This window comes from Coturnix japonica, unplaced genomic scaffold (genome assembly GCF_054131305.1).
Source record: "Coturnix japonica strain WE unplaced genomic scaffold, WE-NBRP24 Scf119, whole genome shotgun sequence".
NCBI lineage: Eukaryota > Metazoa > Chordata > Aves > Galliformes > Phasianidae > Coturnix > Coturnix japonica.
Genome location: NW_028189022.1, coordinates 46,698 through 74,055, shown reverse-complemented (window position 1 = coordinate 74,055; position 27,358 = coordinate 46,698). Strand labels below are relative to the sequence as shown.

Below are 27,358 nucleotides of genomic sequence, written 5' to 3'. Positions count from 1 at the left end.
GGGGTCATGGGTCTATGGGAGCTGTGGGTGGGGGTCTGGGGGGGCTGTGGGTATGGGATAAAGGGGGGGCTGTGGGTATGGGATATAGGGGGGCTGTGGGTGTGGGATATAGGGGGGCTGTGGGTGGGGGTCTGGGGGGGCTGTGGGTGTGGGATATAGGGGGGCTGTGGGTATGGGATATAGGGGGGCTGTGGTATGGGATATAGGGGGGGCTGTGGGTATGGGATATAGGGGGGTCTATGGGGCTGTGGGTATGGGATATAGGGGGGCTGTGGGTATGGGATATAGGGGGTCTATGGGGCTGTGGGTATGGGATACAGGGGGTCTATGGGGATGGGATATATGGGGTCTATGGGGGCTGTGGGTGTGGGATATAGGGGGGGCTGTGGGTATGGGATATAGGGGGGCTATGGGGCTGTGGGTATGGGATATAGGGGGTCTATAGGGCTGTGGTATGGGATATAGGGGGTCTATGGGGCTGTGGGTGTGGGATATATGGGGTCTATGGGGCTGTGGTATGGGATATAGGGGGTCTATGGGGGCTGTGGGTATGGGATATATGGGGTCTATGGGAGCTGTGGGTATGGGATATAAGGGAGCTGTGGGTATGGGATATAGGGGGTCTATGGGAGCTGTGGGTATGGGATATAGGGGGGCTGTGGGTGGGGGTCTATGGGGCTGTGTGTATGGGATATAGGGGGTCTATGGGGCTGTGGGTCCGTGGGGTCCGTGTGCACCCACCTGGTCCTTGGTCCTGCCCTCGCGCTCCCGGATGTGGGTGGTGACGATTCGCTCCGTCTCCTCCCGCAGTCGGGGGTACGGCCCGAGCTGGGGGGGGCAGGGAGGGACCATAGGGCTATAAATGGGGGGGGGGCGTAGGGTGGGGAAGGGTCTTTGTTCCCAGCCATAGATCAGGGGGTACCTTGGTGGTGCACTGCCGGACTGTGTTAATGAGCTCCTGGATAACCAGGTCCACACATTTCAGACACGGCTCCTTCAGCTTCACCACCTGCTTCTTCACTATGGCCTCGAACGCCAGGTCGGGGGTGAACAGCCCCGTCCTGGGGGGGCACAGAGAGGAAAAGGGTCAGCGCCCCCCCCAGGTCCTGCAGCACAACAACCCCCCCAGGTCCTGCAGCACAACAACCCCCCCAGGTCCTGCAGCACAACAACCCCCCCAGGTCCTGCACCACAACAACCCCCCCAGGTCCTGCACCAAAACAACCCCCCCAGGTCCTGCAGCACAACAACCCCCCCAGGTCCTGCACCACAACAACCCCCCCAGGTCCTGCACCAAAACAGCCCCCCCAGGTCCTGCACCACAACAACCCCCCCAGGTCCTGCACCACAACAACCCCCCCAGGTCCTACAGCACAACAACCCCCCCAGGTCCTGCAGCACAACAACCCCCCCAGGTCCTGCACCAAAACAACCCCCCCAGGTCCTGCAGCACAACAACCCCCCCAGGTCCTGCACCACAACAACCCCCCCAGGTCCTGCACCAAAACAGCCCCCCCAGGTCCTGCAGCACAACAACCCCCCCAGGTCCTGCACCACAACAACCCCCCCAGGTCCTGCACCACAACAACCCCCCCAGGTCCTGCAGCACAACAACCCCCCCAGGTCCTGCACCACAACAACCCCCCCAGGTCCTGCACCACAACAACCCCCCCAGGTCCTGCAGCACAACAACCCCCCCCAGGTCCTGCAGCACAACAACCCCCCCAGGTCCTGCACCAAAACAACCCCCCCAGGTCCTGCAGCACAACAACCCCCCCAGGTCCTGCAGCACAACAACCCCCCCAGGTCCTGCAGCACAACAACCCCCCCAGGTCCTGCACCACAACAAACCCCCCCAGGTCCTGCAGCACAACAACCCCCCCCAGGTCCTGCAGCACAACAACCCCCCCAGGTCCTGCACCACAACAACCCCCCCAGGTCCTGCACCACAACAACCCCCCCAGGTCCTGCAGCACAACAACCCCCCCCAGGTCCTGCAGCACAACAACCCCCCCAGGTCCTGCACCAAAACAACCCCCCCAGGTCCTGCAGCACAACAACCCCCCCAGGTCCTGCAGCACAACAACCCCCCCAGGTCCTGCAGCACAACAACCCCCCCAGGTCCTGCACCACAACAAACCCCCCCAGGTCCTGCAGCACAACAACCCCCCCCAGGTCCTGCAGCACAACAACCCCCAGCCCCACTCCCACCCATCTCCCACCCCTCAGCCCCACTCCCACCCCTTTTACCCCCCCAGTCCCCCCCCCCCACCAGCCCCTCTTGCCCCCCCCACTCCCACTCCCACCCCTTTTACCTCCCCAGTCCCCCCCCCACCAGCCCCTTTTAACCCCCCCCCAGCCCCACTCCCATCCCTCCCTCTCTTGCCCCCTCCAGCCCCTCTTTTACCCCCCCAGCCCCACTCCCACCCCTCTTTTACCCCCCCCAGCCCCACTCCCATCCCTCTCTTGCCCCCCCCAGCCCCTCTTGCCCCCCCCAGCCCCACTCCCACCCCTCTTTTACCCCCCCATTCCCACTCCCACCCCTCTCTTGCCCACACCATCCCCCCCATCCCCCCTCCTGCCCCTTTTGCCGCCCCCAGCCCCACTCCCACCCCTCTTTTACCCCCCCCCCCCACGTACCTGACACCGTGGATGTTCTTGATGGCGTAGCTGATCTCCCTCCTCAGGTCCTTCTCGTCGAACTCCATCTGAGCAGCAACCAATCAATCAGACCCCCCCCAATTAACACCCAATAACGAGACCCCCACCACCCCCAGCTCCATCCCCATCCCACCCACATCTCACTCCCCATCCCACCCCCAGCTCCATCCCCATCCCCACCTTGCCCCCCACCCCATCCCACCTTGCCCCATATCCCACCATTGTCCCCCATCCCATCCCACCTTGCCCCCCATCCCTCTTTGCCCCCCATCCCACCCCACCTTGCCCATCCCACCCCACCTTGCCCCCCATCCCACCCCACGTTGCCCCCCACCCCACCCCACCTTGCCCCCTATCCCACCTTGCCCCCCATCCCATCCCTCCTTGCCCCCCATCCAACCCCACCTTGCCCCCCACCCAACCTTGTCCCCCACCCCACCCCACCTTGCCCCCCATCCCACCTTGCCCATCCCATCCCACCTTGCCCCCACCCCACTCCATCCCTCCTTGTCCCCCACCCCTCCTTGCCCCCAACCCCACCCCACCTTGCCCCCTATCCCACCATTGTCCCCCATCCCATCCCACCTTGACCCCCAACCCACCTTGCCCCCCATCCCTCTTTGCCCCCCACCCCATCCCACCTTACCCCCACCCCACCTTGCCCCCCATCCCACCTTGTCCCCCATCCCATCCCCACCTTGCCCCCCATCCCACCCCCATCTCACTCCCCATCCCACCTTGCCCCCAACCCCACCCCACCTTGCCCCCTATCCCACCATTGTCCTCCATCCCACCCCACCTTGACCCCATCCCATCCCACCTTGACCCCCATCCCATCCCACCTTGACCCCCAACCCTCTTTGCCCTCCATCCCACCCCACCTTACCCCCATCCCATCCCACCTTGCCCATCCCACCTTGCCCCCCATCCCACCCCCATCTAACTCCCCACCCCACCTTGCCCCCCACCCCACCCCACCTTGTCCCCCATCCCACCCCACCTTACCCCCCATCCCTCCTTGCCCCCCACCCCACCTTGCCCCATATCCCTCCTCACCTTGCCCCCCATCCCATCCCACCTTGCCCCCCACCCCACCTTGCTCCCCACCCCATCTTGCCCCCCATCCCACCCCACTATTGCCCCTCACCCCACCTTGCCCCCCTATCCCATCCCTCCTTGCCCCCCATCCCACCCCACCTTGCCCCCCATCCCACCCCCATCTAACTCCCCATCCCTCCTTGCCCCCCATCCCACCTTACCCCTCCACCCCATCCCACCTTGCTCCCCACCCCACCTTGCCCCCCATCCCACCTTGACCCCCACACCTCACCTTACCCCCCCACCCCATCCCTCCTTGCCCCCTATCCCACCCCCATCTATCTCCCCACCCCACCTTGCCCCCCACCCCACCCCACCTTGGCCCTCACCCCACTTTGTCCCCCATCCCACCATTGCCCCCCACCCCATCCCTCCTTGCCCCCTATCCCATCCCACCTTGCCCCCACCCCACCTTGCCCCCCATCTCACCCCACCTTGCCCCCCATCTCACCCCACCTTGCCCCCCATCCCTCTTTGCCCCCCACCCCATCCCACCTTGACCCCCACATCTCACCTTGCCCCCCACCCCATCCCTCCTTGCCCCCTATCCCACCCCCATCTAACTCTCCACCCCACCTTACCCCCCACCCCATCCCACCCTGCCCCCCACCCCACCTTGCCCCCACCCCACTTTGCCACCCATCCCACCCCATCCCACCTTACCCCCCCACCCCACCTCACCTTGCCCCCAATCCCACCCCCATCTAACTCCCCACCCCACCTAACCCCAACCCACCATTGCCCCCCATCCCACCTTGCCCCCCATCCCATCCCTCCTTGCCCCCCACCCCACCATTGCCCCCCACCCCACCCCACGTTTCCCCCCCCCCACCTTGACCAGCTCGAAGGGGAACCTCTCATGGAAGATGCGGTTGATCCGGGCTCCTCCCGACAGCTCCAACGTGTCCACCTGATCCCCAGAGCCCTCGATGCGCTTCTCAAAGTCCACCCCGAACTGCTGCACCATCCTGGGGGGGAACAGGGGGTCAGTGTGGGGCAGACATCCATGTGAACCCCCCCCATAATAAACATGGACCCATAGAATAAGTTGGGTTGGGAAGGTCCTTGAAGGTCACAGAGCCATGGAAGCATTGAGTAAGTTGGGTTGGGAGGGTCCTTGAAGGTCACAGAGCCATGGAAGCATTGAGTAAGTTGGGTTGGGAGGGTCCTTGAAGGTCACAGAACTATGGACCCATAGAATAAGTTCGGTTGGGAAGGTCCTTGAAGGTCACAGAGCCATGGGGGCATAGAATGGGCTGGGTTGGGAGGGTCCTTGAAGGTCACAGGGCCATAGAACCAGGCAATGGGTTGGGTTGGGAAGGTCCTTGAAGGTCAAAGAACCATGGAGGGGGTTGGAAGGGCTCTTGTTGGTCATGGAGCCATGGGGGCATACAATGGGCTGGGTTGGGAAGGTCCTTGAAGGTCACATAACTATGGACCCATAGAATAACTTGGGTTGGGAGGGTCCTTGAAGGTCACAGAACTAAGGAACCATCGAATAAGTTGGGTTGGGAAGGTCCTTGAAGGTCACAGAGCCATGGGGGCATAGAATGGGCTGGGTTGGGAGGGTCCTTGAAGGTCACAGGGCCATAGAACCAGGCAATGGGTTGGGTTGGGAAGGTCCTTGAAGGTCAAAGAACCATGGAGGGGGTTGGTAGGGCTCTTGTTGGTCATGGAGCCATGCGGGCATACAATGGGCTGCGTTGGGAGGGTCCTTGAAGGTCACATAACTATGGACCCATAGAATAAGTTGGGTTGGGAGGGTCCTTGAAGGTCACAGAGCCATGGAAGCATTGAGTAAGTTGGGTTGGGAGGGTCCTTGAAGGTCACATAACTATGGACCCATAGAATAAGTTGGGTTGGGAGGGTCCTTGAAGGTCACATAACTATGGACCCATAGAATAAGTTGGGTTGGGAAGGTCCTTGAAGGTCACAGAGCCATGGGGGCATAGAATGGGCTGGGTTGGGAGGGTCCTTGAAGGTCACAGGGCCATAGAACCAGGCAATGGGTTGGGTTGGGAAGGTCCTTGAAGGTCAAAGAACCATGGAGGGGGTTGGAAGGGCTCTTGATGGTCACAGAGCCATGGGGGCATAGAATGGGCTGGGTTGGGAGGGTCCTTGAAGGTCACATAACTATGGACCCATAGAATAAGTTGGGTTGGGAGGGTCCTTGAAGATCACAGTGCCATGGGGGCATAGAATGGGCTGGGTTGGGAGGGTCCTTGAAGGTCACAGAACTAAGGAACCATAGAATAAGTTGGGTTGGGAAGGTCCTTGAAGGTCACAGAGACATGGGGCCATAGAATGGGCTGGGTTGGGAGGGTCCTTAAAGATCACAGAGCCATAGAGTCATACAATGGGCTGGGTTGGGAGGGTCCTTGAAGGTCACAGAACTATGGACCCATAGAATAAGTTGGGTTGGGAGGGTCCTTGAAGGTCACAGAACTATGGACCCATAGAATAAGTTGGGTTGGGAAGGTCCTTGAAGGTCACAGAGCCATGGGGGCATAGAATGGGCTGGGTTGGGAGGGTCCTTGAAGGTCACAGGGCCATAGAACCAGGCAATGGGTTGGGTTGGGAAGGTCCTTGAAGGTCAAAGAACCATGGAGGGGGTTGGGAGGGTCCTTGAAGGTCACATAACTATGGACCCATAGAATAAGTTGGGTTGGAAAGGTCTTTGAAGGTCACAGGGCCATAGAACCAGGCAATGGGTTGGGTTGGAAAGGTCCTTAAAGATCACAGAGCCATAGGGCCATAGAATGGGCTGGGTTGGGAGGGTCCTTGAAGGTCACAGAGCCATAGAGTCATACAATGGGCTGGGTTGGGAGGGTCCTTGAAGGTCACATAACTATGGACCCATAGAATAAGTTGGGTTGGAAAGGTCCTTGAAGGTCACAGAGCCATGGAAGTATTGAGTAAGTTGGGTTGGGAGGGTCTTTGAAGGTCACAGAGTCATGGGGGCATAGAATGGGCTGGGTTGGGAGGGTCCTTGAAGGTCACAGAGCCATAGAGTCATACAATGGGCTGGGTTGGGAGGGTCCTTGAAGGTCACATAACTATGGACCCATAGAATAAGTTGGGTTGGGAGGGTCCTTGAAGGTCACAGAACTATGGACCCATAGAATAAGTTGGGTTGGGAAGGTCCTTGAAGGTCACAGAGCCATGGAGGGGGTTGGAAGGGCCCTTGATGGTCACAGAACCATGGGGTTATAGAACATATAGGGCTGGAAGGGTCCTTAAGGACCAAAGAGTCACAGAAAGACCCAATGGGTTGGGTTGGGAAGGTCCTTGAAGGTCACAGAGCCATAGAACCAGGCAATGGGTTGGGGTGGGAAGGTCCTTCAATAGGCAATAGGTTGGGCAGGCCATTAAATACCACAGAGCCATAGAACCAGGCTATAGGTTGGGTTGGGAAGGTCCTTGAAGGTCACAGAGCTATAGAACCAGGCTATAGGTTGGGGTGGGAAGGTCCTTGAAGATCATAAAGCCATAGAACCAGGCAATGGGTTGGGGTGGGAAGGCCATTAAATATCATAAAGCCATAGAACCAGGCAATAGGTTGGGGTGGGAAGGTCCTTGAAGGTCACAGAGCCATAGAACCAGGCAATGGGTTGGGCTGGGTGTGGCCGGGCAATCAAACAGCCATAAAATGGCTCGGGTTTGGGCTGGAATGAAGGTCCTTGAAGGTCACAGGAGCACAGCACGGCTCGGCTTGGAAGGGTCCTTAAAGACCACAGGAGCACAGCAGGGCTCGGCTTGGAAAGGTCCTTCCAGGCCACAGTTATGGAAGGGAGGGGCTCCTACCACAGCTGGCCCAGGCACCCCCTCCCATAGGCACAGCCCCAGGGCACAGAGCCCCCCATGGAGCAGAGCCCCCCAGCCCCAGGGCTCAGAGACCCCCATGGAGCAGAGCCCCCCACCCCAGCCCCATGGCACAGAGCCCCCCATCCCAGCCCCCCCCAGCCCCATGGCACAGAGCCCCACATCCCAGCCCCCCCCAACCCCAGGGCACAGAGACCCCCATGGCACAGAGCCCCCCATGGCACAGAGCCTCCCAGCCCCATGGAGCAGAGCCCCCCAGCCCCAAGGCTGAGACCCCAGGGCACAGAGCCCCCCATCCCAGCCCCATGGCACAGAGCCCCCCATCCCAGCCCCATGGAGCAGAGCCCCCCAGGGCACAGAGCCCCCCAACCCCAGGGCACAGAGCCCCCCATGGAGCAGAGCCCCCCACCCCAGCCCCCCAGCCCCATGGAGCAGAGCCCCCCTCAGCCCCAGAGCCCCCCAGCCCCAGGGCACAGAGCCCCCCATGGCACAGAGACCCCCAACCCCAGGGCTCAGAGCCCCCCATGGAGCAGAGCACCCCCCACCCCAGCCCCATGGCACAGAGCCCCCCATCCCAGCCCCCCCCAGCCCCATGGCACAGAGCCCCCCATCCCAGCCCCATGGCACAGAGCCCCCCAGCCCCAGAGCCCCCCATCCCAGCCCCATGGAGCAGAGCCCCCCATCCCAGCCCCATGGATCAGAGCCCCCCATCCCAGCCCCATGGATCAGAGCCCCCATCCCAGCCCCATGGAGCAGAGCCCCCCATCCCATCCCCACGGAGCAGAGCCCCCCATCCCAGCCCCATGGCACAGAGCCCCCCTCCCAGCCCCCCAGGCTCCCTCACTGCAGCAAAGCTTTGGTTTTCCTGGTGGGATCGTCGGGTCTGAAGTTCTTATACTCCTCCACCTCCTTCTCCAGGGACAGCAGCTGGCTCTGCAGCTTGCTGCGCAGCGACGGCAGCGTCTCCCGGATGTGGTTGGTCAGTTGCTTTGGGGAAAGATGGAAAGAAATGGGGAGAAAATGAGCCCAAATGGGGAGAAAATGAGCCCAAATGGGGAGAAAATGAGCCCAAATGGGGAGAAAAATGAACCCAAACGGGCAACAAACCACCTCAACAGAGCAGAGACCCCCAACCCCAGAGCCCCCCAGCCCCATGGCACAGAGCCCCCCCAGCCCCATGGCACAGAGCCCCCCATGGCACAGAGACCCCCATGGCACAGAGCCCCCCAGCCCCATGGTACAGAGCCCCCCAGGGCACAGAGCCCCCCATCCCAGCCCCCCAGCCCCATGGTACAGAACCCCCCAGCCCCATGGCACAGAGCCCCCCAGCCCCATGGCACCGAGCCCCCCAGCCCCATGGTACAGAGCCCCCCAGCCCCATGGCACAGAGCCCCCCAGGGCACAGAGACCCCCATAGCACAGAGCCCCCCAGCCCCAGAGCCCCCCAGCCCCAGAACCCCCCAGCCCCCCAGGGCACAGAGCCCCCCAGCCCCATGGTACAGAGCCCCCCAGCCCCATGGAGCAGAGCCCCCCCCAGCCCCAGGGCTCAGAGACCCCCATGGCACAGAGCCCCCCAGCCCCATGGAGCAGAGTCCCCCATGGCACAGAGCCCCCCAGCCCCATGGCATAGAGCCCCCCAGCCCCATGGCACAGAGCCCCCCAGCCCCAGAGCCCCCAGCCCCATGGCACAGAGCCCCCCAGCCCCATGGCACAGAGTCCCCCCAGCCCCAGAGCCCCCCAGCCCCATGGCACAGAGTCCCCCAGCCCCAGAGCCCCCCAGCCCCATGGCACAGAGTCCCCCAGCCCCATGGCACAGAGCCCCCCATCCCAGCCCCCCAGCACAGAGTCCCCCCAGCCCCAGAGCCCCCCAGCCCCATGGCACAGAGCCCCCCCAGCCCCAGAGCCCCCCAGCCCCATGGCACAGAGCCCCCCAGCCCCATGGTACAGAGCCCCCCAGCCCCATGGCACAGAGCCCCCCAGCCCCAGAGCCCCCCAACCCCATGGTACAGAGCCCCCCAGCCCCATGGCACAGAGCCCCCCAGCCCCAGAGCCCCCCAGCCCCATGGTACAGAGCCCCCCAGCCCCAGAGCCCCCCAGCCCCATGGCACAGAGCCCCCCAGCCCCATGGTACAGAGCCCCCCAGCCCCATGGCACAGAGCCCCCCAGGGCACAGAGCCCCCCAGCCCCATGGCACAGAGCCCCCCAGGGCACAGAGCCCCCCAGCCCCAGAGCCCCCCAGTCCCATGGTACAGAGCCCCCCAGGGCACAGAGCCCCCCATCCCAGCCCCCCAGCCCCATGAAGCAGAGCCCCCCCAGCCCCAGGGCTCAGAGACCCCATGGCACAGAGCCCCCCAGCCCCAGGGCTCAGAGACCCCCATGGCACAGAGCCCCCCAGCCCCAGAGCCCCCCAGCCCCATGGCACAGAGCCCCCCAGGGCACAGAGCCCCCCAACCCCAGGGCTCAGAGACCCCCATGGCACAGAGCCCCCCAGCCCCAGAACCCCCCAGCCCCCCATGGCACAGAGCCCCCCATCCCAGCCCCCCAGCCCCATGGCACAGAGCCCCCAGCCCCATGGTACAGAGCCCCCCAGCCCCAGAGCCCCCCAGCCCCATGGCACAGAGCCCCCCAGCCCCATGGCACAGAGCCCCCCAGCCCAGCCCCCCAGCCCCATGGCACAGAGCCCCCCAGCCCCATGGCACAGAGCCCCCCAGCCCCAGAGCCCCCCAGCCCCATGGCACAGAGCCCTCCCAGCCCCATGGCACAGAGCCCCCCAACCCCATGGTACAGAACCCCCCAGCCCCATGGCACAGAGACCCCCATGGTACAGAGCCCCCCAGCCCCAGAACCCCCCAGCCCCATGGCACAGAGCCCCCCATCCCAGCCCCCCAGCCCCATGGCACAGAGCCCCCAGCCCCATGGTACAGAGCCCCCCAGCCCCATGGCACAGAGCCCCCCAGCCCCATGGTACAGAGCCCCCCAGCCCCATGGCACAGAGCCCCCCAGCCCCATGGCACAGAGCCCCCCAGCCCCATGGTACAGAGCCCCCCAGCCCCATGGCACAGAGCCCCCCAGCCCCATGGTACAGAGCCCCCCAGCCCCATGGCACAGAGCCCCCAGCCCCATGGCACAGAGCCCCCAGCCCCACGGCACAGAGCCCCCCAGCCCCACATGCAGCAGCCATTGAGCAGCACGGCCTTCCCACCTGGTTGAGGACCTTCTGTAGGTGTGGGGTGCCCATTCTGTCGGCCATGTGTCTGTACGCCGGGTGGGAGAGGAAGAACTTGCGCTCGGCCGCCAGCGCCGCACGAATGTCCTTCTTACCGTCAATGTCCTTCTGGCTGCGGTTCACCACGCCAATGTACCCTGAAATGGGGGGGGGGTCCTTTAAGATCATAGAACCAGGGAATGGGGGGGTGTGAGGGGTCCATAAAGGCCATGGATCCATGGGGTGGGTTGGGAAGGTCCTTCAAGGTCACAGCACCATGGAATGGGGGGGTTGGAGGGGTCCTTAAAGGCCATGGATCCATGGGGTGGGTTGGGAGGGTCCTTTAAGATCAGAGAACTATAGAATGGGTGGGTTGGAGGGGTCCATAATGGCCATGGATGCATGGGGTGGGTTGGGAAGGTCCTTCAAGGTCACAGCACCATGGAATGCGGGGGTTGGAGGGGTCCTTAAAGGCCATGGATCCATGGGGTGGGTTGGGAAGGTCCTTCAAGGTCACAGCACCATGGAATGGGTGGGTTGGGGGGGGTCCATAAAGGCCATGGAACCATAGGGTGGGTTGGGAAGGTCCTTTAAGATCACAGAACTATGGAATGGTTGGGTTGGGGGGGGGTCCATAAAGGCCATGGATCCATGGGGTGGGTTGGGAAGGTCCTTTAAGATCACAGAACCATGGAATGGGGGGGTGGGGGGGGGTCCATAAAGGCCATGGAACTATGGGGTGGGTTGGGAAGGTCCTTTAAGATCACAGCACCATGGAATGGAGAGGTTGGAGGGGTCCCTAAAGGCCATGGAACCATAGGGTGGACTGGGAAGGTCCTTTAAGATCAAAGCACCATGGAATGGGTGGGTTGGAGGGGTCCGTGGGGGTCCTTAAAGGCCATGGAATCATAGGGTGGGTTGGGAAGGTCCTTTAAGATCACAGCACCATGGAATGGGTGGGTTGGGGGGGTCCTTAAAGGCCATGGAAGCATGGAGTGGGTTGAAAAGGTCCTGGCAGATCACAGGAGCCCCCCCCTCACCTCTGCGCAATGGCAGCAGTTTGTTCTCCAGCACGTCCCGGGCATCGGTGCCTTCATCCATCAGGTCCAGTTTGGTGATCACACCGATGGTCCGCAGGCCTGCAGCGGTTCGTTAGCAAATTAATTATTAATAAGTAATTAAGAGCCCCAAAGCAGCCCACAAACAGAGCCCAAACCAGGCTAAATTGAGACAAGAGAGGACAATATTGGCTGAAAATAGACACAAATTCAGCTAAAAGCAGGGTAAGCTCAGCCAAAATGGGCCCAAACTTGGCCAAACTGGGCCCAAACTTGGCCAAACTGGGCCCAAACTCAGCCAAAATGGGCAAAACTGGGCCCAAACTCAACCAAACCAGGCCCAAACTCAGCCAGACTGGGCCCAAACTTGGCCAAACTGGGCCCAAACTTGGCCAGACTGGGCAAAACTGGGCCCAAACTCATCCAAACTGGGCCTAAACTCCATCAAACTGGGCCCAAACTCGGCCAAACTGGGCAAAACTGGGCCCAAACTCAGCCAAACTGGGCCCAAACTCAGCCAAACTGGGCCCAAACTCAGCCAAACCGGGTCCAAACTGGGCCCAAACTCAGTCAGACTGGGCCCAAACTCAACCAGACTGGGCCCAAACTCAGCCAAACTGGGCCCAAAACTCGGCCAAACTGGGCCCAAACTCAGCCAAAATGGGCCCAAAACTCAGCCAGCCTAGGTCCAAACTCAACCAAACCGGGCCCAAACTCAACCAGACTGGGCAAAACTGGGCCCAAACTCAACCAAACTGGGCCCAAACTCCATCAAACTGGGCCCAAACTCCATCAAACTGGGCCCAAACTCCATCAAACTGGGCCCAAACTCCATCAAACTGGGCCCAAACTCCATCAAACTGGGCCCAAACTCCATCAAACTGGGCCCAAACTCGGCCAGACTGGGCAAAACTGGGCCCAAACTCAACCAAACTGGGCCTAAACTCCATCAAACTGGGCCCAAACTCGGCCAAACTGGACCCAAACTGGGCCCAAACTGAGCCAAACTGGGCCCAAACTGGGCCTAAACTGAAACAAAACCAGGCCCTAGATTGGTCCCAGATTGGACTTAAACTGAACCAAACTGGGCCTAAGCCTGAAGACAAAACTATCCAGAACTGGGGCCAAACTCAGTCAAACTGGGCCCAAACTCAGCCAGACTGGGCCCAAACTCGATCAAACTGGGCCTAAACTTCATCAAACTGGGCCCAAACTCGGCCACCCTGGGCCCAAACTCAGCCAAAATGGGCAAAACTGGGTCCAAACTCATCCAAACTGGGCCTAAACTCCATCAAACTGGGCCCAAACTTAGCCAAACTGGGCCCAAACTCAGCCAAACTGGGCCCAAACTGGGCCCAAACTGAAACCAAACCAGGCCCTAGATTGGCCCCAGATTGGACTTAAACCGAACCAAACTGGGCCTAAGCTTGAAGACAAAACTCTCCAGAACTGGGGCCAAACTCAGTCAGACTGGGCCCAAACTCAGCCAAACTGGGTCCAAACTCAGCCAAAATGGGCCCAAACTCAACCAAACTGGGCCCAAACTCCATCAAACTGGGCCCAAACTCAACCAAACTGGGCCCAAACTCAACCAAACTGGGCCCAAACTCAACCAAACTGGGCCCAAACTCAACCAAACTGGGCCCAAACTCGGCCAAACTGGGCCCAAACTCGGCCAAACTGGGCCCAAACTCGGCCAAACTGGGCCCAAACTCAACCAGACTGGGCCCAAACTCAACCAGACTGGGCCCAAACTCAGCCAGACTGGGCCCAAACTCAACCAGACTGGGCCCAAACTCAGCCAGACTGGGCCCAAACTCAACCAGACTGGGCCTAAACTCCATTAAACTGGGCCCAAACTCGGCCAAACTGGGCAAAACTGGGCCCAAACTCAGCCAGACTGGGCCCAAACTCAACCAAACCGGGCCCAAACTGGGCCCAAACTCAGCCAGACTGGGCCTAAACTCAGTCAGACCAGGCCCAAACTCGGCCAGACTGGGCCCAAACTCAGCCAAACTGGACCCAAAACTCAGCCAGCCTAGGTCCAAACTCAACCAGACTGGGCAAACCTGGGCCCAAACTCAACCAAACTGGGCCTAAACTCCATCAAACTGGGCCCAAACTCAGCCAAACTGGGCCCAAACTCAGCCAAACTGGGCCCAAACTCGGCCAAACTGGACCCAAACTCAGCCAAAATGGGCCCAAACTCAGCCAAAATGGACCCAAACTCAGCCAAACTGGGCCCAAACTCAGCCAAACTGGGCCCAAACTCGGCCAAACTGGGCCCAAACTCGGCCCAAACTCAACCAAACTGGGCCCAAACTCAGCCAGACTGGGCCCAAACTCAGCCAAAATGGGCAAAACTGGGCCCAAACTCAGCCAAACTGGGCCCAAACTGGGCCCAAACTCAGTCAGACTGGGCCCAAACTCAGACAAACTGGGCCCAAACTGGACCCAAACTCAGCCAAACTGGGCCCAAACTCCATCAAACCGGGCCCAAACTCCATCAAACTGGGCCTAAACTCCATCAAACTGGGCCTAAACTCCATCAAACTTGGCCCAAACTCCATCAAACTGGGCAAAACTGGGCCCAAACTCGGCCAAACCGGACCCAAAGTGGGGCCAAACTCAGCCAAACTGGGCCCAAACTCAGCCAAACTGGGCCCAAACTGAAACAAAACCAAGCCCTAGATTGGCCCCAGATTGGACTTAAACCAAACCAAACTGGGCCTAAACCTGAAGACAAAACTCTCCAGAACTGGGCCCAAAGTGTGTGAAATGGGCTCAAAACGGGCTCACCCTGCGGATCCACCTCCTTGGCCATTTTGAGCGCGTCCGAGTTGGCCAGGTCCATGTTGGCGGGGGTGACGGCCAGGATGAGGCTGCTCTCGCGGCCGATGAACTGCAGGATCATGTCGCGGATCTGGTACTCGATGTCCTGGGGTTGGTCGCCCACCGGCACCTTGGTGATCCCCGGCAGGTCGATCAGAGTCAGGTTCAGCACTGGGGGGTGGGAGGAGATGGAAGGAATGGGGGTCAGCCCCAAAGCTGCCCCGTGTCCCTTCAGGACCCCACAGAGCAGACCCATGTCCCATCAGAAACCCCTAGTGCCCCCATTTCCCTTCAGGACCCCCAAACCAGACCCATTTCCCTTCAGGACCCCCCAAACCAGCCCCGTGTCCCTTTAGCACCCTCCAGACCAGCCCCGTGTCCCTTCAGAACCCCCCAAACCAGCCCCATTTCACATCAGGACCCCCCAAACCAGACCCATTTCACATCAGGTCCCCACAAACCAGACCCATTCCACATCAGGATCCCCCAAACTGGCCCCATTTCCCATCAGGACCCCACAAACCAGACCCATTTCACGTCAGGACCCCCCAAAGCTGCCCCATTTCCCTTAAGGATCCCACAAACCAGACCCATTCCATATCAGGACCCCCCAAACCAGCCCCATTTCACATCAGGACCCCCCAAAGCAGCCCCGTGTCCCTTCAGAACCCCCCAAACCAGACCCATTTCCCATCAGAAACCCCTAAAGCAGACCCATTTCACATCAGGACCCCCCAAACCAGACCCATTTCACATCAGGACCCCCCAAAGCTGCCCAATGTCCCTTCAGGACCCCCCAAAGCAGCCCCATTTCCCATCAGGACCCCCCAAACCAGCCCCATTTCACATCAGGACCCCACAAACCAGCCCCATTTCACATCAGGACCCCACAAACCAGACCCATTTCACATCAGGACCCCCCAAAGCTGCCCCATTTCCCTTAAGGACCCCCCAAACCAGCCCCATTTCACATCAGGACCCCACAAACCAGACCCATTTCACATCAGGACCCCCCAAAGCTGCCCCATTTCCCTTCAGGACCCCACAAAGCAGCCCCATTTCACATCAGGACCCCACAAACCAGCCCCATTTCACATCAGGATCCCCCAAACCAGCCCTGTGTCCCATCAGGACCCCTCAAAGCAGACCCATTTCACATCAGGACCCCCCAAACCAGCCCCATTTCCCATCAGGACCCCCCAAACCAGACCCATTTCCATTCAGGACCCCCCAAAGCAGCCCCGTGTCCCTTTAGGACCCTCCAGACCAGCCCCATTTCCCATCAGGACCCCGCAACACAGCCCAATTTCCATTCAGGACCCCCTATTTCCCTCTATGACCCCCCCAGCAGTCCCCATTTCCCTTTAGGACCCCCAATTCCCTTTCAGGACCCCCCCAGCAGCCCCCATTTCCCTTCAGGATGCCAACAGCAGTCCCTATTTCCCTCTAGGACCCCAACAGCAGCCCCCATTTCCATTCAGGACCCCCAATTCCCTTTGAGGACCCCCACAGCAGCCCCTATTTCCTTTCAGGACCCCCATAGCAGCCCCCATTTCCCTTCAGGACCCCCCAATTTCCCTTTCAGGACCCCCACATCAGCCCCCATTTCCCTCCAGGACCCCAATAGCAGCCCCCATTTCCCTTTAGGACCCCCAATTTCCCTTTCAGGACCCCCCCAGCAGCCCCCATTTCCATTTAGGACCCCCAATTTCCCTTTCAGGACCCCCACATCAGCCCCCATTTCCCTCCAGGACCCCCATAGCAGCCCCCATTTCCATTCAGGACCCCCAGTTTCCCTTCAGGACCCCCACATCAGCCCCCATTTCCCTCCAGGACCCCCACAGCAGCCCCATTTCCCTTTAGGACCCCCACAGAGCAGCCCCCATTTCCCTTCAGGACCCCCACAGTAGCCCCTATTTCCCTTCAGGACCCCCACAGCAGTCCCCATTTCCCTCCAGGACCCCCACAGAGCAGCCCCCATTTCCCTTCAGGACCCCCACAGTAGCCCCTATTTCCCTTCAGGACCACCACATCAGCCCCCATTTCCCTTCAGGACCCCCAATTCCCTTACAGGACCCCCCCAGCAGCCCCCATTTCCCTCCAGGACCGCCCCATCTGCCCTCAGCCCCCTCCGGTTTCCCTTTAGACCCCCCAAGCTGCCCCCAGGACCCCCGGAGGAGTCGGCCCCACTGACCATGGGGTGAATAGACCCTCAGGTTGATGGGGACGGGGGAGATGCCCTTGTTGGTGCCCGTCACCCGGTCGGTCTCAGCTTCGATCTCCTGCCGAACCTCATCGAAATCCGTGAATTTCTTAGATTTGCAGTGCAAGAATTCGGCATATTCTGAAATAATGGGGAGAAAAAGGGTGTTATAAGGGATGGGTCCGGATCTGAGCTGGGCTGGGGGAACCTCGGTGCTATGGGGCAGGGGGAGATGGGAGTGGGGCAGCTGTAATGGGGGGGGGTCAGTTCAGAGCCCACCCCTCAGTCATGGAGTGGGGTAAGGATCTAAAGACTGAAAGGGCCCCAAATAAACCCCAAATGGGGGGGGGAGAGACCCCAAAAGGGGGGAAAGTGACCCTAAATGAGGGGGAGGAGACCCCAAAGGGGGGAAAGTGACCCTAAAAGAGGGGGAAGTGACCCTAAAAGGGGAGAAAGTGACCCCAAATTGAGGGGATGGGGGGGGAAGTGACCCCAAATGGGGGGAAGTGACCCTAAAAGGGAATAAAGTGGCCCTAAAAGGGAATAAAGTGGCCCTAAAAGGGGGTAAAGTGGCCCTAAAAGGGGGTAAAGTGGCCCCAAAAGGGGGAGATAGGGGGGAAAGTGACCCCAAATGGGGGGAAGTGACCCTAAAAGGGGGGAAAGTGGCCCCAAAAGGGGGAGATAGGGGGGAAAGTGACCCCAAATGGGGGGAAAAGACCCTAAAAGGAGGGGATGGGAGGGAAAGTGACCCCAAAAGGGGAGGAAAATGACTCCAAATTAAGGGGATGGGGGGGGGAAATGATCCCAAATGGGGGCAGAAATGACCAAACCCACCCTGCCCTCCCCATTCCCATGCTGAAGGGTCAGACCCCATTTCCCATACTGAAGGATCAGACCCCATTCCCAGGCCAAAGGGTCAGACCCCATAGGGGTCCAGCATGTGGGGCTGACAGCACTGGGCTGCCCCATAGAGGGTCCGCCCATAGAGGGGCCGCCCATAGAGGGGCTGCCCATAGAGGGGCTGCCCATAGGGGGGCTGCCCATAGGGGGGCTGCCCATAGAGGGTCCACCCATAGAGGATCTGCCCCATAGGGGGGCTGCCCATAGAGGGGCCGCCCATAGAGGGGCTGCCCATAGAGGGGCTGCCCATAGAGGGGCTGCCCATAGAGGGGCTGCCCATAGAGGGGCTGCCCATAGAGGGGCTGCCCCATAGAGGGTCTGCCCCATAGAGGGTCCACCCATAGAGGGTCTCCCCATAGAGGGGCTGCCCATAGAGGGGCTGCCCCATAGAGGGTCTCCCCATAGAGGGTCCGCCCATAGTGGTCCCGTACCTGTCTTGGAGAAGATGAGCTGCAGGATGAGCGGCCGCCGGGTGACGATCCCGGAACCACGGGGCAGGAAATCGCTGCGGGGATGGAAGGAACAGGGACGGCTTTAGCAGGAGGAACGGAACCCGGACACCGACCCCAAACACCGACCCCAAACACCGACCCCAAACACCGACCCCAAACACCGACCCCAAACACCGACCCCAAGCACGCAATACTTAATGCTCGGCTCTGTCCTGACCCACTGCACTGCTGCCTATGAGAGATGAGGAAGAGACCATGGTGGTACAGCACACAGTGCAGCCCAGTGCAGCCCAGTGCAGCCCAGTGCAGCACCCAGTACAGCACCCAGTGCAGCACCCAGTGCAGCACAGCACCCAGCACAGCTCAATACAGCACCCAGTGCAGCACATAATGCAGCCCAGCACAGCACCCAAGTCAGAATAGCACCCAGCACTGCCTGGCATGGCACCCAGTGCAGTACAGCACCCAGCACAGCCTGGCACAGCACAGCACCCAGTACAGCACCCAGTGCAGCACCCAGCACAGCACCCAGTCAGAATAGCACCCAGCAGTGCCTGGCACAGCACCCAGTGCAGCACCCAGCACGGCACCCAGTGCAGCACAGCACCCAGCAGTGCCTGGCACAGCACAGCACCCAGTGCAGCACCCAGCACTGCCCAGCATGGCACCCAGTGCAGCACAGCACCCAGCACTGCCCGGCACAGCACAGCACATAGTGCAGCCCGGCACAGCACCCAGTGCAGCACCCAGCACAGCACAGCACAACACCCAGTGCAGCACCCAGTCAGAATAGCACCCAGCAGTGCCTGGCACAGCACAGCACCCAGTGCAGCCCAGCCTAGCACAGCATCCAGTGCCCACTGAGCACCCATAGGGCACCCATAGGGCACCCATTGAGCACCCATTGAGCACTCATAGGGCAGCCATTGAGCACCCATTGAGCACCCATAGGGCAGCCATAGGGCAGCCATAGGGCACCCATAGGGCACCCATTGAGCACCCATAGGGCATCCATTGAGCACCCATTGAGCCCCCATAGGGCACCCATAGGGCACCCATTGAGCACCCATTGAGCACCCATAGGGCACCCATTGAGCACCCATAGGGCATCCATTGAGCACCCATTGAGCCCCCATAGGGCACCCATAGGGCACCCATTGAGCACCCATTGAGCACCCATAGGGCACCCATTGAGCACCCATAGGGCACCCATTGAGCACCCATAGGGCACCCATTGAGGAACCACTGAGCACCCATAGGGCACCCATTGAGGAACCATTGAGCACCCATAGGGCACCTATTGAGCACCCATTGAGCACCATAGGGCACCCATAGGGCACCCATTGGCCTCCCAACCCTATATCCCCATCCCCACCCCCACCCCACACTCCATTTCCCCCCCCCTCTATTCCCTCTGGCTGCACACACAGCACCCAGCTCGATACTGGATCGTTAACACAGCTCAATTAGCACAGCTCAATTAGCACAGCTCAATTAGTGCAGCTCATTAGCAGTGCTGAGCCCATCCCCCAACCCAGCAGCACATCGGGGTCACCCATCCCATATCCCATATCTTACATCCCACATCCCATCCCATACCCCACATCCCATATCCCATATCCCATCCCATATCCTATATCCCATAACCCATCCCATATCTTACATCCCATATCCCATCCCATACCCCATAACCCATCCCATATCCCATCCCCTATCCCATCCCATACCCCATATCCCATCCCATATCTCATATCCCATCCCCTACCCCATACCCTATCCCATATCCCATCCCCTACCCCATATCCCATCCCATATCCCATCCCCTACCCCATATCCCATCCCCTACCCCATATCCCATCCCATATCCCATCCCCTACCCCATATCCCATCCCCTACCCCATATCCCATCCCATATCCCATCCCCTACCCCATATCCCATCCCCTACCCCATATCCCATCCCATATCCCATCCCCTATCCCATATCCCACCCCCTATCCCATCCCATATCCCACATCCCATACCCCATATCCCATATCCGATCCCATATCCCATATCCCATCCCACACCCCATATCACATCCCATATCCCATACCCCATACCCTATCCCATATCCCATCCCATACCCCATATCCCATCCCCTATCCCATATCCCATCCTATGTCCCATATCCCATCCCCTACCCCATACCCCATCCCCTATCCCATATTCCCTACCCCATACCCTATAACCCATCCCATACCCCACACCCCATATCCCATAAGGGCTAATTAACTCTGCAATCAGCAGCTCCTCGTTATCCCCACCCTATGGGTGTGTGTCCCATTGTGTGCCACTGCAATGATGTCACATCCATGTGACCGAGGACATCCTGCATGTAATTAGCTGCTAATTAACCACGGGATGTAATTAGGATCAGGGCTGGGATGGGGGAGCACTGAGAGCAAAGGGGGCAATTAGAGCCTCTATGGGGGGGGGTGAAGTCTGAAATGGCCCCAAATAACCCCAAAATGGGGGGGAGAGAACCCGAAAGGGGGAAATGGCCCCAAAAGGGGAGAAAATGGCCCTAAAAGGGGAGAAAATGGCCCCAAAATGGGGGAAAGTGACCCCATAGGTGGGAAAGTGACCCCAAATGGGGGTAAAATGACCCCAAAAGGGGGGAAAGTGACCCCAAAAGGGGGTAAAATGACCCCAAAAGGGGGTAAAATGACCCCAAATGGGGGGAAAATGGCCCCAAAAGGGGGGAAAGTGACCCCAAATGGGGGTAAAATGGCCCCAAATTGAGGGGATGGGGTAAAAATGACCCCAAATGGGGATAAAATGATCCCAAAAGGGGGGAAAATGGCCCCAAAAGGGGGGAAAGTGACCCCAAATGGGGGGAAAGTGACCCCAAATGGGGGTAAAATGACCCCAAAAGGGGGGAAAATGGCCCCAAAAGGGGGGAAAATGGCCCCAAAAGGGGGGAAAGTGGCCCCAAATTGAGGGGATGGGGTAAAAACGACCCCAAATGGGGATAAAATGATCCCAAATGGGGGTAAAATGACCCTAAAAGGGGGGAAAATGGCCCCAAAAGGGGGGAAAACGGCCCTAAAAGGGAGGAAAGTGACCCCAAATGGGGGTAAAATGACCCCAAAAGGGGGGAAAATGACCCCAAAAGGGGGGAAAATGGCCCCAAATTGAGGGGATGGGGTAAAAACGACCCCAAATGGGGATAAAATGATCCCAAATGGGGGTAAAATGACCCTAAAAGGGGGGAAAATGGCCCCAAAAGGGGGGAAAATGGCCCCAAAAGGGGGGAAAGTGACCCCAAATGGGGGTAAAATGACCCCAAAAGGGAGGAAAGTGACTCCAAAAGGGGGGAAAATGGCCCCAAATGGGGGGAAAATGGCCCCCAAAGGGGGGAAAATGGCCCCAAATGGGGGGAGAATGGCCCCAAAAGGGGAGAAAATGGCCCCAAAAGGGGGGAAAGTGACCCCAAATTGAGGGGATGGGGTAAAAATGATCCCAAATGGGGGCAAAAATGATCCCAAATGGGGGTAAAATGACCCCAAATGGGGGTAAAATGACCCTAAATGGAGGCAAAAATGATCCCAATGTGGGGGGATAGGGGCAAAATGACCCCAAAACGTGAGGAAAAGGGGGGCATTTACCCCAAAATGTGAGGGAAAAAGTGGGTTTTGACCCCAAAATGTGAGGAAAAAGGGATCATTAACCACAAAATATGAGGAAAAAAGTGGTTTTTGACCCCAAAAACATGAGGAAAAAGTGGTTTTTGACCCCAAAACATGAGGATAAAGCAGCTCTTAACCCCAACATATGAGGTAAAAAGTGATTATTAACCCCAAAATATGAGGAAAAAGTGGATTTTTACCCCAAAATATGAGGATAAAGTGGTTATTGACCACAGAATATGAAGGAAAAAGTGGTTATTAACCCCAAAATACAAGGAAAAAGTGGATTTTAACCTCAAAATATGAGGAGAAAAGTAGTTATTGACCCTAAAATATGAGGAAAAAGGGATCATTAACCCTAAAATGTGAAGGAAAAAGTGGTTTTTGACCCCAAAATATGAGGTAAAAAGTGGTCATGAACCCCCAAAAGTGGTCATTAAGCCCAAAATATGAAGAAAAAGCAGTTCTTAACCCCAAAATATGAGGTAAAAAGTGGTTTTTAACCCCAAAGTATGAGGGAAAAGGGATCATTAAACCTAATATATGAGGTAAAAATGGATCATTAACCCCAAAATATGAGGAAAAAGTGGATTTAGACCCCAAATGTGAGGTAAAAAGTGGTTTTTGACCCCAAAATATGAGGTAAAAAGTGTTTTTTACCCCCAAAATATGAGGTAAAAAGTGGTTATTGATCCCAAAACGTGAGGAAAAAGCTGTTTTTAACCCCAAAATATGAGGGAAAAGTGGTCATTAAACCTAAAATATGAGGGGAAAAGTGGTTTTTACCCCCAAAGCATGAGGAAATAGTGGTTTTTGACCCCAAAATATAAGGAAAAGGTGATTTTAACCCCAAAATATGAGGTAAAAAGTGGTTTTTTACCCCAAAATATGAGGAAAAAGTGGGTTTTGACCCCAAAATATGAGGAAAAAAGTGTTTTTTACCCCAAACCATGAGGTAAAAAGTGGTTATTTGCCCCAAAATATGAGGTAAAAAGTGGATTTTGACCCCAAAACATGAGGTAAAAGTGGCTCTTTACCCCAAACCATGAGGAAAAACTGGATTTTAACCCCAAAACATGAGGAAAAAGTGGTTATTTGCCCCCAAAATATGAGGGAAAAAGTAGTTATTAACCCCAAAACGTGAGGTAAAAGTGGCTCTTAACCCCAAAATATGAGGAAAAAGTGGTCATTAAACCTCAAATATGTGGGAAAAAGTGGGTTTTTACCCCAAAATATGAGGAAAAATGGTTATTAACCCCAAAATATGAAGAAAAAAGTGGTTATTGACCCAAAAATGTGAAGAAAAAGCAACTCTTAACACCAAAATATGAGGTAAAAAAGTGGATTTTGACCCCAAACCATGTGGAAAAAGTGGTTTTTTACCCCAAAATATGAGGTAAAAAGTGGTTATTAACCCCAAAATATGAAGAAAAAAGTGGTTTTTAACCCAAAATATGAGGAAAAAAGTGTTTTTTGACCTCAAAATATGAGGTAAAAAGTGATTATTAACGCTAAACCATGAGGGAAAAGTCGATTTTAACCCCAAAATATGAGGTAAAAAGTGTTTTTTGACCCCAAACCATGAGGAAAAAAGTGGTTTTTGACCCTAAAATATAAGGAAAAAGTGGTTTTTGGCCCCAAAACATGAGGTAAAAGTGGCTCTTAACCCCAAACCATGAGGAAAAAGTGGTTTTTGACCCCAAAATATGAGGAAAAAAGTGGTTTTTGACCCAAAAATGTGAAGAAAAAGCAACTCTTAACACCAAAATACAAGGTAAAAAGTGGTTATTGACCCCAAAACGTGAGGAAAAAGCTGTTTTTAACCCCAAAATATAAGAGAAAAGTGGTCATTAAACCTAAAATATGTGGGAGAAAGTGGTTTTTACCCCCAAACCATGAGGAAATAGTGGTTATTAGCCCCAAAATATGAGGTAAAAAGTGATTATTAACCCCAAAATATGAGGGAAAAGTGGGTTTTGACCCCAAAGTATGAAGAAAAAGTGGTTTTTGACCCCAAACCATGAGGAAATAGTGGTTTTTGACCCCAAAATATGAGGAAAAAGTGGTTTTTTACCCCAAAATATGAGGAAAAAGTGGGTTTTGACCCCAAAATATGAGGAAAAAAGTAGTTATTAACCCCAAAACGTGAGGTAAAAGTGGCTCTTAACCCCAAAATATGAGGAAAAAGTGGTCATTAAACCTCAAATATGTGGGAAAAAGTGGGTTTTTACCCCAAAATATGAGGAAAAAGTGGTTATTAACCCCAAAATATGAGGAAAAAAGTGGTTATTGACCCAAAACTGTGAAGAAAAAGCAACTCTTACCACCAAAATATGAGGTAAAAAGTGGATTTTGACCCCAAACCATGAGGAAAAAGTGGGTTTTTACCCCAAAATATGAGGTAAAAAGTGATTGTTAACACCAAAATATGAGGAAAAAGTGGTTTTTGACCCCAAAACGTGAGGAAAAAGCGGGTTTTGACCCCAAAATATGAGGTAAAAAGTGGTTTTTGACCCCAAAATATGAGGAAAAAGTGGGTTTTAACCCCAAAATATGAGATAAAAAGTGATTGTTAACACCAAAATATGAGGAAAAAGTGGGTTTTAACCCCAAAATATGAGGTAAAATGTGGTTTTTGACCCCAAAATATGAGGAAACAGGGATTTTTAAACCTAAAATATGAAGAAAAAAGTGTTTTTTAAGGCAAAATATGAGGAAAAAAGTAGTTATTGACCCCAAATGTGAGGTAAAAAGTGGTTATTAACCCAAAAATATGAGGTAAAAAGTGGATTTTGACCCCAAAACATGAGGAAAAAAGTGGTTTTTGACCCCAAAATATGAGGAAAAAGTGGTCATTAAACCTAAAATATGAGGGAAAAAGTGTTTTTAACCCCAAACCATGAGGAAATAGTGGTTATTAGCCCCAAAATATGAGGTAAAAAGTGATTATTAACCCCAAAATATGAGGGAAAAGTGGGTTTTGACCCCAAAATATGAAGAAAAAAGTGGTTATTGACCCAAAAATGTGAAGAAAAAGCAACTCTTAACACCAAAATATGAGGTAAAAAGTGGTTATTGACCCCAAACCATGAGGAAAAAGTGGTTTTTTACCCCAAAATATGAGGTAAAAAGTGGTTATTGATCCCAAAACGTGAGGAAAAAGTGGCTCTTAACCCCAAAACATGAGGAAAAAAGTGGGTTTTAACCCCAAAATATGAGGTAAAAAGTGATTGTTAACACCAAAATATGAGGAAAAAGTGGTTTTTGACCCCAAAATATGAGGAAAAAGTGGGTTTTAACCCCAAAATATGAGGTAAAAAGTAGTTATTCACCCCAAAATATGAGGAAAAAAGTGGTTATTAACCCCAGAATATGAGGCAAAAAGTAGTTTTTGACCCCAAAACGTGAGGTAAAAGTGGCTCTTAACCCCAAAATATGAGGAAAAATGGTTATTAACCCCAAAATATGAAGAAAAAAGTGGTTATTGACCCAAAAATGTGAAGAAAAAGCAACTCTTAACACCAAAATATGAGGTAAAAAGTGGATTTTGACCCCAAACCATGAGGAAAAAGTGGTTTTTTACCCCAAAATATGAGGTAAAAAGTGGTGTTTGACCCCAAAACATGAGGTAAAAGTGGCTCTTAACCCCAAAATATGAGGAAAAAAGTGGGTTTTAACCCCAAAATATGAGGAAAAAAGTGGGTTTTAACCCAAAATATGAGGTAAAATGTGGTTTCTGACCCCAAAATATGAGGAAACAGGGATTATTAAACCTAAAATATGAAGAAAAAAGTGGTTTTTAACCCAAAATATGAGGTAAAAAGTGGTTTTTGACCTCAAAATATGAGGTAAAAAGTGATTATTAACGCTAAACCATGAGGGAAAAGTCGATTTTAACCCCAAAATATGCGGTAAAAAGTGGTTTTTTACCCCAAACCATGAGGAAAAAAGTGGTTTTTGACCCTAAAATATAAGGAAAAAGTGGTTTTTGACCCCAAAACATGAGGGAAAAGTGGTTTTTTACCCCAAAACATGAGGTAAAAAGTGGTTATTAACCCCAAAATATGAGGAAAAAAGAGGGTTTTGACCCCAAAATACGAGGAAACAGGGATTATTAAACCTAAAATATGAAGAAAAAAGTGGTTTTTAATCCAAAATATGAGGTAAAAAGTGTTTTTTGACCTCAAAATATGAGGTTAAAAGTGATTATTAACGCTAAACCATGAGGGAAAAGTCGATTTTAACCCCAAAATATGAGATAAAAAGTGGTTTTTGACCCTAAAATATAAGGAAAAAGTGGGTTTTGACCCCAAACCATGAGGGAAAAGTGGCTCTTTACCCCAAACCATGAGGTAAAAAGTGGTTATTTGCCCCAAAATATGAGGTAAAAAGTGGTTTTTGACCCCAAAACATGAGGAAAAAGTGGTTTTTGACCCCAAAACATGAGGTAAAAGTGGCTCTTTACCCCAAACCATGAGGAAAAAGTGGGTTTTAACCCCAAAACATGAAGAAAAAGTGGTTTTTGACCCCAAAACACGAGTAGAAAACGTCTATTTTTGCCCACACTCTGAGGTAAAACCAAAGCGCTTCGAACCCGAACCAGGTCGGTGCCGCCATTGGACCCCAACTCCCGCCATTTTTCCTCCCCCCCCCATTTCCTCTTCCGCTTCCTCTTCCCCCCCCTCTATTTCCGCTTCCTCTTCCTCCCTTTATTTCCGCTTCCGTTTCCTCTTCCCGTTCCCCCCCGTCACCCACCGGCCCACGAAGTTCTCGAGCACGGAGCTTTTCCCGGCGCTCTGGCCGCCCACCACGGCGATCTGCGGCAGGTCGAGGTGGCAGCTCTGCCCGATGGAGCTGAAGGCGTCCTGCAGTTTGTTCACTAACGGGATCAGCTCCTCCATGCCGCGGTTCCCCATGGCGGCACCGGGGGGATCCTTCACTGCCACCACCACAAACTTCCCCCTCCGACGAACCTTAGCTAAGCCCCGCCCCACCCGCTAGCCTCGCGATACCATTGGTCAACATAAACATCACTCATGACACTCCTTCTCTATTATTGGTCGAGCGCGCTGTCAATCATAACGGAGAGTGAGACAAAGCCCGCCCCACCCGCCTTTTGTCCCGCCTTGTTGTTCTGATTGGCTGATTGATGCGTCGCTCAACGCTCTCAACCAATAGGAGGCGGCGCTCTTCAGTCAGCTGAGCAGACACACTGCCGCGCCCAGCCCCGCCCCAGCCGTCCTTTCCGCCGTCCCATTGGTCAACGCGTCTGTCGCTCCAAACAATAAGCCAATCAGAGCCGGAGGGTTACACCCGCCTCTTTCCTCCTGCTCGCTTTCTCATTGGGCAAAATACCCGCCATTGGGGTGAATGGGGAGGGGCTTGAGGGTCCTATAGGGGGATATGGGGGTCCTATAGGGGAATGTGGGGGTCCTATAGGGGGATATGAGGGGGGTTG

General features: G+C 55.7%; 1 protein-coding gene across 1 annotated transcript in view; it reads right to left on the bottom strand.

Annotated features, from left to right (window-relative positions):
• Positions 1-26,866, bottom strand: part of LOC107307556 (dynamin-2-like) — a 52,169-nt gene extending 25,303 nt beyond the window's left edge. The window contains 11 exon segments of the mRNA XM_085535350.1: positions 742-828; positions 923-1,061; positions 2,641-2,708; positions 4,592-4,727; positions 8,426-8,568; positions 10,784-10,944; positions 11,827-11,925; positions 14,644-14,847; positions 16,871-17,020; positions 18,211-18,284; positions 26,656-26,866. Coding sequence (XP_085391476.1) covers positions 742-828; positions 923-1,061; positions 2,641-2,708; positions 4,592-4,727; positions 8,426-8,568; positions 10,784-10,944; positions 11,827-11,925; positions 14,644-14,847; positions 16,871-17,020; positions 18,211-18,284; positions 26,656-26,816 — 1,422 coding nt within the window. The 5' untranslated portion in view covers positions 26,817-26,866.
• Positions 26,867-27,358: the final 492 nt, after the last annotated feature.